The sequence below is a fragment of the Phocoena phocoena genome, chromosome 16 (assembly GCF_963924675.1).
Source record: "Phocoena phocoena chromosome 16, mPhoPho1.1, whole genome shotgun sequence".
Lineage (NCBI taxonomy): Eukaryota > Metazoa > Chordata > Mammalia > Artiodactyla > Phocoenidae > Phocoena > Phocoena phocoena.
The window spans coordinates 56,173,300-56,186,145 of NC_089234.1; the positions used below are offsets into that span (position 1 = coordinate 56,173,300).

At 45.2% G+C, this 12,846-nt stretch overlaps 1 protein-coding gene across 25 annotated transcripts in view; it reads left to right on the plus strand.

Moving 5' to 3' along the window:
• Positions 1-12,846, plus strand: part of KCNMA1 (potassium calcium-activated channel subfamily M alpha 1) — a 752,929-nt gene that overhangs the window by 606,327 nt on the left and 133,756 nt on the right. For all 25 annotated transcript variants that reach the window (XM_065894779.1, XM_065894755.1, XM_065894756.1 and 22 more), the window contains 2 exons: positions 4,163-4,249; positions 10,769-10,845. In XM_065894779.1, coding sequence (XP_065750851.1) covers positions 4,163-4,249; positions 10,769-10,845 — 164 coding nt within the window. The remainder of the gene's footprint in view (positions 1-4,162; positions 4,250-10,768; positions 10,846-12,846) is intronic.

Sequence of the window (12,846 nt, forward strand, 5' to 3'; positions counted from 1 at the left end):
TTGAAATGTGCCTATTGCATTCAGGGCTCTAAACTGGCTACTATGAGAAACTTGTTTACAAAAGTAAATGAAATAGGATTATGTTTTTCACTCTTTTACTTAACTATGGGTTTCCTACAGAAAATACATCTTTGTTTCATAGAGTGGATAAGGGGCCAAAGAATAAGTCTAGATACATAACTAGTTTGAGAGCAAAGGATAAAAAGAGAGAGAGCAAGAATCCTTGGGGAAGGGACCACACCAGCCCTTTGCCTCCAGCTGTTACTGAATGTTTTCAGTTGAAATTAACAAGGTCATAAAAGAAAGAGGATAATTTATAGTTCCTGGAACTGAGAGAAAGTCCACCCCTGCCAAGAAGATGTCCCCATTGGAATTCTGCTAATTGATATATGGACTTTTTTCTTAGAGATTTTCTTGATTCTTCACATGACCCATCTTGAAGTTTATCTCTGATAAGCTAGTGAATTAGACAAAATTGGAGCAAAAGCCTGATTTAAAGTGAGGCACAAGGAGGGAGACTTTTGGCAGCCGTAGGAGCCAAACAAACTTAACATTGGATAGTCTTTTGAGATCAAAGATCTTTGGCAAGATTTACATATTCCCATTAGAAGGTCCATAACATATTCTAAGGGTAGCAGGCATTTGGCAGGAAAAAAAGTTACTTCTGTCTAGGATCCTTATCTTTTTATATTTTGAAAGAGAGGAGGATTTACTCTATTTAAACTTTCTAGATTTGGAATGTGGATAGAAGACTCAGTGTCTAAAATATCAAAAAGAGTAACATATTTCCTCAGAGAGACTTTGAAACTTAGTACCCTTACACAGGAAGTATTATATGCAAAGGTCCCCTGAAATCAGGGGCACCCGCTTCTTTACCAAACCCTTAAATCTGTGAGTGGGATCCAGCACAACGAGCTTCCTGATGTATCTCGATGTCTTTCCTTCATTGTTCTCGAGAGCTGACCTCAGCCTTTCAGTTCCTGCCCAGAAGGCTGCCTTAGCCTGATCGGTATACTGCAAATGATTCAGCCTCACATCATTACATAGAGATGATGTAAAGCCTCTCCCCCATGTCCAGAAGAGAACTAGAGGGCATCCTGAAATCCCACGGTCACTGATGTCTTTGGAGGTGCTTTCGGTACCTCAACAATCAGCCATAAGGTTTAAAGAACAGAGAGGTACTCCACTGTACAACCAATAGGCAGTCCAAATGTGCCCATCTCCAGATGTGGCGTGGCGATAAAATGTTTCAGATACTGTGGTCGATACAGAGGTCTTTCGATGCCACTGGGATGCCTCCTAGGTAGTTTATTAGCACCAAAGACAGAATGAGAGCTGTGATGCAGTGAGAGATCATCTATCTCTTGTTTAGTTGTTGTAATCACCTGGCTTACTAGTAATAGTGACCGTGTGTTAAGAACCTACTATGTGGCCCTCACCCTGCACATAGTATGTACTTTACTTCTCTTAGTGACACTTTAAGCTAGTGATTATTCACCCCATTTTACAGATGAGGAGAGTGAGGTTTATCGGCAGGTACATGCCCAAGGCCAGGACCTGAGCTCGGCTGCCCGACACAGGCACCTGCTCCCTTAACGGCAGCGAAACTGAGATTTGAACACAAATCTGCTCTACATCAGTGCCCAGAATCTTTCCCCTCCACTACACTAACTTGACTAAAGCAAGGCTTGAAGACTAATAAATTATCTCAACCTGCCATCTCCGGAATGACAGTCCCGAATTCTCACTGTATGCCAATTCTTATTCACTGTTGCTAAAGAACAAAGGAAATGAAAAGAAACTTTCCATTGATGGGAACCATGACACAATGGGCTTGATCACTGGAGTGCAATTAATGAAGCGTATGATGTAAAAAAGGGAAACAGGGTTCTGTGCGAGGCTTGTTTTGCGCACATATGTCACCAAGACATTGATGAGTGTCAAATTTCCTCTTTTGAATTGCATTGTTAAAATCATGATAGGATTTTTTTTCACTCAGAAGCTTTTTTTACACCCTTATATGAATACACATCAAAATGTAGGCTTATCCAACTTTAAGGAATTAGTTCCTTTAGACTCCAGAAGAACCCAGAACTTGTCATGTATGTCCCTGTATATTATTCTGGAGTGTGTAGTTCTTCACCCTGTAATTTTTTATCTCATTGTAGACAGGGTATTTTGATAAGAAGTCCTGTGTTCCATTCCATGGGGCCAGCTAAAGTGATAATTTGGGCATTTGGGGGGCATTTTTTTGCAATAATAAATAATGAAAATAATCACTAATATGCATTGAGCTTTCTGTGCATCATCTCCCTTAATCCCCTGAAAAAAGACTGTGCTTATCTTCATCTCCATCTCATAGGTGAGGTAATTGAGTTCTAGGAAGATTGAGTACCTTGCCCAAAGTCAGACAGCTACTGAATGGCAGGGCTGGAATTTGGACTTAGTTTCTGATTGCAGAACCAGGGCACAGAAGAACTGCCATGCAGGCAAGGGGGTAGGAAAGTGCAAAATCCAGCATCCTGCCTTTCTACAACATTCCACTTACTTGGATTTGAAGAAGGGATCCATCTAAACTGTGAAAAAACTCTGACCCTTTTCCTCCCATGATCCTGAAAAGTCCGAGGGCTCTTAAACCAAGGTGAAGAGGTGTTGTAGGGGTGATTGCGAGGTGCCTGTATGGAGCTTCTGCCCATCGCAAGCTGTGCTGTTAGCATGGCCTGCTGCTTCCTGACTGGCGGGGAATCTCACTGTTGTCTGTGGTTCTAGGGCAGAACACTCAAATCTTCATGGACTCTTGCTATTATTTAGTGTTAATCACAACGATGTCACAGGATTGGTTTCCCCCTGTCAGGTCTTGTTATGGGTAATGATGGAACTTCTTGTGACCACAGACATTTTGCAGTAATGATCTGCTGTGAGTTCTCCGAACAGAACAAAGGTTCATCTGCGTCCTTCCTGTCTTGCTACAGACACATCACTCTGTTGGCCACGGCACTTTTTGGTAATGGCTTTACCAGCAGTAAAAGATTACACGTTAAATACCATTCTCTGTTTTGATTGTTTTTAGACACTTGAGGACTTCCTTTAGCCTGATTCCAAACATCTATTACCTTAAACACCAGCTTTTCAGATCAAAGAGTACCTCTGTCGTATCTGGTGCTGCATTTACAATGCCTCAATTCCATGTCCATTAAGCCCAAAGCCTCATCTCAGTCTGTGTGTGAGATAGCCCTGTATTCTGCTTTTGATCTGAAGACAATTAAACTTGCTTGTTTCATCCATTTATTAGATTAGGATACATTTATCTCTTCTGTCAGTCCAAACACAACTTAGTCAGCTAATCTATTTATACCACTTTGAAATAGGACAGGGTATATTTAGGTTCATACTTCCCCACAGGGGAAGTTTTTTTAGGGATAATTTGCATTCGTTTTCTAATTACGGTTGGCCCCAATGAGGATATACTAGACACATACCTTAATCAAACACTCCCATACATCTTTGTAAACAGCAGACTGGAATCATTAAGTATTCCCAGCTGCTGGCATTTTTCTTTCTCATTGTTAGGGTAGGTCCAATTCTTTCTACCTAGGCTGCGCATGGAATCCACTTCCATGTCCTTGTCAATGTCATGCAGATGTTCTGTTGGCTTCTGCATTGGTTACAGGCGTCCCGTACCATTCCCTGCAGTAGTATGTGTTGTGCATATTTGTATGTTTCTGTATACATATAGGGGTCCCATTAATGCTCTGTCATCTAATGGAAAATTAGTGTAGCCGTAGCTCTGTTAGACCAATAACACTCAACATTGACTGTCAACAGCAGTTTCCAAAAGGATATATTATTAGGAACTTTGCTTCAAATCGGAAGCCCATGGCAATCCCATTGTACAAACCTGGCCCTAAAACATGGATTTGCTTTGATATCTGCAACTGGGAGTATGCCAACCTGGGAACTGGGCAGCAGACCTTTATGATGGCGTTATCCAATTAAATGTGTGGGACAGTGGATGTCAGGCTGTAGACAAAATCTTTGGGGAAAGCATTAGACTAGTGGGCCCCCTATAAAGTTAACAGGACGGTGTAGCCGTCAAGGTTTTCTTCTTCAGAACACGACCTCATAACTATGTCTTCTTTCTTTGTTTTTGTTCACTGAGCAGTATCTTAATTAATCCTGGAAACCACCTTAAGATCCAAGAAGGTACTTTAGGATTTTTCATCGCAAGCGATGCCAAAGAAGTTAAAAGGTAAGAGTTCATTTTCACTTGCCTTCCTTTTTGGCTCAGACATATGTATCTCCATCCACTGAGATATGCTTTCAGTGTGTACCGGGCCCTAACCCCAAAGCCTCTTAACACGTCTATGGGCATCAGATGGTGCTGAATCTTAGGAAGAAGAGACTGTGCTTTCAAATGCTTCCATGGATTCCTCTTCACACAGTCAGTTCCACACCTTTGAATTAGAATAATAACATTTTAGACCTAGGAGGCCCTAGATACCTGCTCTTTCACTTTCCAGGGGAGGAAAGTGAGTCCCAGGGAGCCTAAGTGATCAACCTGATTCTTGATGACCCAGAACAACACAACATAGGATAACCGGCCCCTTGTCTAGTGCTTTTTACTTAATAGTATCCAGGCAGATTTACTCGAGAATTAACCGTTTTCTACTTTAAGTGCCACACGGAGTCTCAAGAGGTTTGGATTAATTTCAGATGAAATACTAAACCGGCTGTATTTTTATTGGTGGCCTTCTACGTAAGTGGCTGAAGTTGTCAGGTTCACTTCTTAAGCCTCTGTAGGTACAGCCCAGGATTTCACTGGCCTCGGTGTTTCATGACACTCTTATTAGTATCCTCAAACTTGTTTAAAGCAGCCCAGGAAGTCATAGGGTTTTTTGCAGAACACCATGGAATCGTTGTTGTATTTGATTCTAGCCTGTGAACTAGGAAAAACTTACTAGTAGGAAATGTGACTCGGACGGTCAGACAGGTCGCTCAGCTCAACAACAATGTTACATAAAATATTTTAAATAAATGATGAATTGTCAAGATCTGTCGTTTTTATATAAGCCTGTTGTCTTCATTCCGTGAGCTCCTCCTCAAAGCCAGGTCTGTGCTAGGTGATCTGTGTTCTTTAATGCTACTCCTCAAAATAACCTGGTGAGGTAGGTCTTCTAAAGCTCTTCAGGCTTTGGTTTCCTCATCTGTGAAATTGAGGCAAATGATTTGTTCAAGGCCATGCAGCACGTAAGCAAGTGGCAGAGCCCAATTAGAACTGGTCTTTCCTTTTCTAAAACCCACGTTTTCGACCACACTTAATAATACTAGCAAATTCTTATGCAGAGTTCAGTGTGCGGCTGCGCTGTTCTACGAACCGGGTACCAGGTGTTGATGAACTCATTTAATCCTCTCGACAACCTCAGACAGGTACCATTACTATTCCCGTTTACATGCGAGGAAACTGAGGTACAGGTTGGTTAACTAACCCGCGCAAAGCTGCACTGCTAGTGTAAAGTCAGGATTTAAAACCAGGAAGTCCCGTTCCAGAGCTTATGTTCTTAATTACTTATTTGCCAAGAGGTGAGCCTGCCACGCTGAGTACAGACTTATGAGATTTGATAACTGACACTTATTTTCTTCTTCACCCACTCTTACAAACTCGCCATACTAGTTATAGAAGCTTTTAGGAAAAAATGGGGTGCAGAAGCAAAAAAAATATCCTTGAGACTGAGGAATGTAATGATTTAAATTTACTTCTGGAAATTGGGAAAGGATTGCCATTATTCAGGTGTGGAAGAGGAAAACCTCCTCGTCTAGTTCCTGGATCCTCACCTTTTCCAGGAGTACCCCTGAAACTGGGGTCACCTGAGAGAGGAAAGTGAGGGTAAATGAGACTGAAGCCCCTCCAGGTCTTCTGGGAGAGAAGGTTGGGCCCCCGTCCAAACTGCGAGGCACAAAAGCTGGAAACAGCATCTCAGCACCACGTATGGGGGCTGGGAGCACAGCGGCACCATCGATCACATGTACCTCCCAGATAGCAAATATAATATGAAGCTCCCATTTGTGTAATTCTATTTCCTATTGCATCTCGCACTAATGAATGTCACAAATACCAGGCAGTCCAAAAAACAAATTACCTCCTATATTAGGGAGTGCAATATGTCTCATTTCAGTGCTTTATGGTATTCACAAATACATGCTGACACAATCAGCCTCAACACCAGCCTGTAATTTTCCATGGTCTGTGATGTGTCAGGAGCAAATGCTGTCAGTTAGGGGATTTCGAATAGATGAAGACTGCAGGAAACCACAGAAAGGACATCGGAGGTTTGGAGGAAACTAAACAAGTTTTGTAAAAATGGTAAAGTAGATTATGATGATCTAGTATTGAGTTCGCACCCTCTGCTGTAAAAAGGCAACGGAAAAGGTTAATGGATTGTAGCTCAGAGAAACTTTCCGATGCAGTGTTTTAGGAAAAGAGGAGTGAAAGCCTCCAAGCGTTCTCCTACTCCTTCATTTATCAAATGTGTGTAGGTCACTCACTTCTGAGACCACTCTGTACTAGGTGCCAGGGAAGCAGTGGTGAACAGTGGGGAGAAGATGCTGCTCTCATGGGCTCGCATTCTGCGGGGGAGAGAACTGCAGTTTTGTTTATTCGTGGCGCAAAGAATCAATGCAGCTGCCACTGATTTAGATTGGAGGTAAGTGACGGCTGCTCTGAGGGAGAAAGATTTGAGCAGAGATGGAGGTGATGGGCAAAGAATCCATCACACAGGGATCAGGAGGGAAGAGGAGACACGGTGGGAACAATTTTGTCATGTTCAGGGAACCTAGGGGAAGAAAGTGGGCTAGATGAGGTTAGAGGGAAAGGCAGGAGCTCGTTTCCATAGGACTTCTTACAGAGGTTGTGTTAGTATAAAATGGAGTCATGGGTGGTTTTCAGCTGGGGGTGATGTAGTCTGATTTGTGTTATTAGGAGGTGTTTCCATCTGCATGGTAGAGGATAGGACGTAGTAGGGTGGGACTCACAGACTCACGGACTAGTTCAGGTGGGACATGATAGCTTGTGCTAGATTGGTGAGTGGAGGTGGAGAGAAGTAAGAGCAATTCAGGATATATTTTAGATAGTCTGTAGGACCCGCTGATGAACTGGATGTAAGAAGTGAGGGGAAGAAGAGAAATCAAAAATGGAGCCTAGATTTGGAGCTTATGCAGTTGGGGGGATGGTGGCTCCATCTTACTGAGATGGGGAAAACTGGGGAAAGAGCAAGTTTGAGGTGGTAGGAAATCAAGAATTCTGTTTGGACTAGGATGAGCAGGCAGTACATACTAAACATGCACATGGAGATGTCATAGAGCCAGCGGGACCTGAGATTCTGGCATTCCGGGAGAAGGTGAGGGCTGGAGATGTAAATGTGGGTGCTGTATCAGTGAGGGTCCTGGCGAGAAACAGATGACACACTTAAATGGGAAAAGGGAGGAGAGTTTTATGAAGGAACCATATAAAGCTGTGGGCAGAGAGTTAAGGGAAACTAACAAGGGATGGCAAAGCACCCCAGAGCTAGCAACAGAGGGGAGCCACTCTCAGCCCAGGATCTGCAGACTCAAGGGGAAGGAGGGCTATCAGAACCCGGAGAGAGAGATTGTAGTGAAGGAAAGGCTGCCTGGCGGGAGCCGTGTCCTTCGGTAGAGAAATGGCACTACTACCATTTCACGACCACCCTCCAGTCTCCTGCTGTCCCCTCCCATTGGCCGAACAACAGGAGAACCTGAGGACAAGGAGATCCTGAAGGCCAGCCTTGCAGGATGCAGATATGGTCTTGATGCTGCATGGGGCCGGGTCACCAGCTGTTTGGAGAAGGGGTGGGAGGAGAGGGAGTGGTGAGGAGGGCAGAGAGGATTGACATGGGAGGAGAAGGTACGGGGGGTGGGGGGGCATCCCGAAGAGTGTGAAAAGGCCCCCAGAATCCACAGCCATGGATTTCAAGTGAGATGAGTCAGCAGAGAGGTGTGTCCTTTCCCCAGCAATGCTCAGCTGCTTGGGTGCAGGTGTGCAGTAGGGCGGGGCTTTGCCAGGTGAGCATGAGAGGCAGAGATGCACGGGGAAGAGAATGGTGCCTGCAGAGAAGTGCCACTTGGCAAAAATCAGCTGGAGCTTAGGTACTCTGCTCCCTTCAGTTGGGGGGCCTGGGGTGGTGTCTCTAGGTCACCACTCATTAACTTTGCCTGTCTGGCCCCTCGAATATTTCACTTTCAGAATCCAGCTTTAATTCATGAAGTAATCATACTTTGTCTTTTCAATAGTCTCTTCAAACTCATCATCCTCTCACTATCTCTTTAGTAAAGATGTGTTAAGACCTTGGACTCTGGCACTAGACTGTGTGGATTTGAATCCTGGCTCTGCCACTCCTAGCTGTGTGCCCTTGGGCAGGCCACTTAACCTCTCTGTGCTTCAGTCTCCTTATCTGTAAAACAGAGATAATAATATCTCCTTCAAAGGATTGTTCGAGGATCAAATATGTTAATGCTTATAAAATGCTTAGAACAGCTCCTGGCCTATAACCTGTGCTCTATAAATGCTAGCTGTTATTTTTGTTACAATTATCATTATGTATAGCATCAAATGGGGGAGAAAATGGCCAAAGGAAGTGGAAGCAAAATCACTTCCTCCTTTCCTGTCCTTCCCCTTTCAGGGCAGGTCATCGCTGATTGGGTTCTTAGCCACATTGTCACTCAGACAAGCAGTCAGCTACCTTTCCTTTTTTGCAAGATGGATAAGAACTGGCATTTAAGTAGCGGATGAGCTGATAGGGTGGAAAGAACTTTGGGCGTGGATTTAGAAGTCCTGGAGTCGGCCAAGGTCCAGACAGAATGACTTTGGGCAGGTCACAACAACCTCCTCAATTTACAGATGAGGAAGGACGCTGAGTCCCAGGGACTTTGACTGCAAGGTCTGCAAGACGTCTCCCAGATCGCAGTGTCTTAATGTTGGTTTCCAACCAGTGCCAGCCTTAAGTGAAGTCCCGTGAGAAAGCAAAAAGGAACCAAGAATAAAATGGTCAAGAATTGTGTTTATTTCTTTATAGCCCTGGTCAAGGAAAGACTATGTTTATCCCTGGCATTCAGTTGCATGTTGGGAATGGTGAAGGTGGTGAGCCAAAGATTTTGTTAATGCCCTTATCCAGAGGGCTGTTCCAATGAATTTTATCACAGTATCCCCCAGTTTTGAAAGGACACAGGCCCCCAGTGCGATTCTTCTAGGCCCTGTGCATTTTATTTTGTTCCATTTATTCCTGTGCATTTCATTTTTAATTAATTAATTAATGTATTTATTTATTTATTTTTGGCTGCATTGGGTCTTCGTTGCTGGGCGCAGGCTTTCTCTAGTTGCAGCGAGCGGGGTCTACTCTTCATTGTGGTGCGCGGGCTTCTCATTGCGGTGGCTTCTCCTGTTGCAGAGCATGGGCTCTAGAGCACAGGCTCAGTAGTTGTGGCACACGGGCTTAGTTGCTCCACGGCATGAGGGATCTTCCCGGACCAGGGATCGAACCCGTGTCCCCTGCATTGGCAGGCAGATTCTTAACCACTGTGCCACCAGGGAAGTCCCTATTCCTGTGCATTTTAAATAGTGCTCCGGGGCTTCCCTGGTGGCGCAGTGGTTGAGAATCTGCCTGCCAGTGCAGGGGACACGGGTTCGAGCCCTGGTCTGGGAAGGTCCCACATGCCGCGGAGCAACTAGGCCCGTGCGCCAAAACCACTGAGCCTGCGCGTCTGGAGCCTGTGCTCCGCAACAAGAGAGGCCGTGACAGTGAGAGGCCCGCGCGCCGCGATGAAGAGTGGCCCCCGCTCGCCATGACTAGAGAAAGCCCTTGCACAGAAACGAAGACCCAACACAGCCAAAAATAAATAAATAAATAGTGCTCCAATGACCTTGTTTTGTCTCATCCAGAATATCTCCGACACAGCCAATGGACCTTGTAATCATATATTAACATTTGAGTCACAGGAGAGGATTTTCTTGTTGGTTGCTTCCTCTGGGTCTCCTTCTGTCCAGCCCAATCCTATAATACCCTCTGCCCACCCCATCCAAAGGGTCACATGAGCTGTGCTCCTTAGTAAGAAGAAAACCTTCAGTGGTGATGTGTTCTCAGGCCTGGATGGTATGGGAGTGAGTCCAGCCAGTTTGGGAGTAAATACGGGCTATGATACCCCAGAAGGAATTTGACAGAGGGCCCCTTTGACTTTCCCTTTCCACCTTCCTCCTCAACCTCTCTCGCTCTGGCTGACAAGAGAAGGTGCTTTCCAAGTGAGTAGGCTAATATTTTTATTTGACTGAGGAATGTCACCCTTGTGCCCCTTTAATACCTATTTGACCAGACCGTGAGGATGTCGGAGATGTATTTAACTTCCCGCCAAGGGCCCAGAGCTGGTTGCCCATGTGTTCTCACGAGCAGCATTTAGAGCTGTTCTCCAAAATGAAAGAGGAGCGAGCAGATGTGGTGTGTCACGTCAGCAATCTCTCTCCCAGCTCCTTTTCAAATAAAAGTTTATGAAGAGAAGCACTAACTCAAATCGCAGAATCCTATGTTTGAAATAAATGGTCTCGCAACAAACATTTCCGTCTGTAAACGTCTAAACCTTTCAGAAGATTAAAGGAAATTAGTGCTGGCGTGTTTCATTAATTTGGCACCATGGTGGAGGAAATGTGGTCCTCATTTCACTTGGGTGGATTATGAATCGTGTCAGTTTTTCCATTCTTTTCCTCCAGGGCATTTTTTTACTGCAAGGCCTGTCATGATGACATCACGGATCCCAAAAGAATAAAAAAATGTGGCTGCAAACGGCGTAAGTAGTGTTTCTTTCCCCCTTCCCTCCCTCTTTCCTTCCTTTTTTCCCCAAATTCATTTCCCTTCTCCTTTTCCTTTTAAAGAAACACTAAACATCAAGAGGGTTCTTGAATACGTTTATGTTTCACCCTGCAGTTTAAAGAGACATGAAATTAATACCTGTCCTCACTTGATCAGAGCAGAGGATGGAAAATCACCACCATCAACACTTCGGCGTGAGCCTCATGCCTAATCCCCGCTTCTTGACTCTGAAGGGATGCCTAGGTAGATGTGTCCAGTCAAACAGAGCAAACGCAGTGTATGAGAAGGAGGGCAGCCAAGGCCCTGGAGGAGGGAGTGGTTTTGCATATAGTGATTTCCGGTAGATGGGAGGCTGTCAAGTCTAAAGATGGCCGTGCTAGGGCTGACGGGTAACTGGGTCTGAGGATTCGGTCTCCCAAACGGGAGCTGACTCTCTTTGCATTTGGGATTCCTGCCAGTTTGGGTACCAAAGGCCAGAGTTTTCAATTGTGGCATCCTCAGACTGGCCCAAGGAAGGAACTTGGTCATCACCAATGGGCTTAATTTGCCATTGCCCCGGTGACCAACCTCAAACACCATTGCTCTTTGGGGTAGACTAGATTGGGCTTGATAGCTCCTGACATATCGTCTCAGACTCCTTACAAAGCAGCTTGCCACTGGGACTTCTTGAGAAAGATATGGTAAATCAGGAATGGTGGATGGTGAGCTCTCGAAAAACTAGGGCTTAAAGTGAGGTTTGCAGTCGTTATGTTGCATTGCCTAATAGAATTTGTTCACAGCCCTGGAGAAAACACGATAGTGATGCCTTCCTTCCCATGGTGATTTAATGTTTCCAAAGCTCTATATGATCATTATTTTTGTTGCTCCTCCCCATAACCCTGCGTATCTGGCAGATGGTGTTATTAATCCCATTTTACAAAAAGAGGAAACTGAGGCTCCAAGTTTCATGGGAGGATGAGATTGCCGAGAGTCACATAGATCCAACAGACAGGGGTTCAGGCTCACCCGAAGGCTTCTCTTGGTGCCGTGCCCTAGTCATTTTTCTAAGAGAGAAGGTCAAGGTGGGTGAAATTGGGTCTGATGAGTAAGAACCCAACTATAAAGGGTCACCCCATAAAATACTTTTTCTCAAGCACACACCAGACAGAAGAGCACCATTCCTGAGGTACGCTGACCAGAGCAAGAGCTGCTTTCACAGAAGCCGTAAAGGGGAGCACAGGAAATACAAAATCGGTGAGACGTAAGCACCACTCTGCTGGAGCATGGAGGAGGCCCTCAGCCTCGCGGGCAAATACCCAGAGAAACACTCTTGGTCTAGAGCAGTTTCTGTAGAAGTCTTCTTGGGCTGGTTCCCAAGCTTGGGGCAGCTTAGGTCCACTGTTCTGCTCCCCCTTCTCCACTGACTTAACACACATGGCCCCCTCCACCCAGCTCTGACACCTCACCAAAATGAGTATCCATACGTCAGGACAGGAACCTCTAACTTCTTGGGGCCTAAGAACTCTCCAGTTGCGACAACCTACCAGGAAGAGCGTCCAAGGGCCTATAAAGGCACAGAACAAACTCACTCCCCAACCAATCCCCCAAACTCCGTAACTCAAAAGACCCTTCTCACCAGGCAGTGCTCCCGGCCCAGCTCAGTTATCTGTAAACACAGAAACACAGCTCAGCTGACCAGGCATCACCCAGCTCACTTCCATCAGAAGGAACACAACATCCCAAGGCAGAAGTACATGAGAGAGAGTAACAAATACAAGAGGATGAACCCATGTCAGAAAACACTTGTAGTGGAGAGGGTTGGGGAATGTAGGAGAGTATTGAGGCCCATAACCCTTGACCAGATACTTGCCGGAGAACCTGGCCCCGTGGGGGTATCAGTGAAATGACAAGGCTACTTTCACGTGGCGATCAGTCATTCACATATGTTCAAGTGCCTTCTTTGTGCAAGGCGCTATTCTGGGTGCTAGGGATGGAGCAG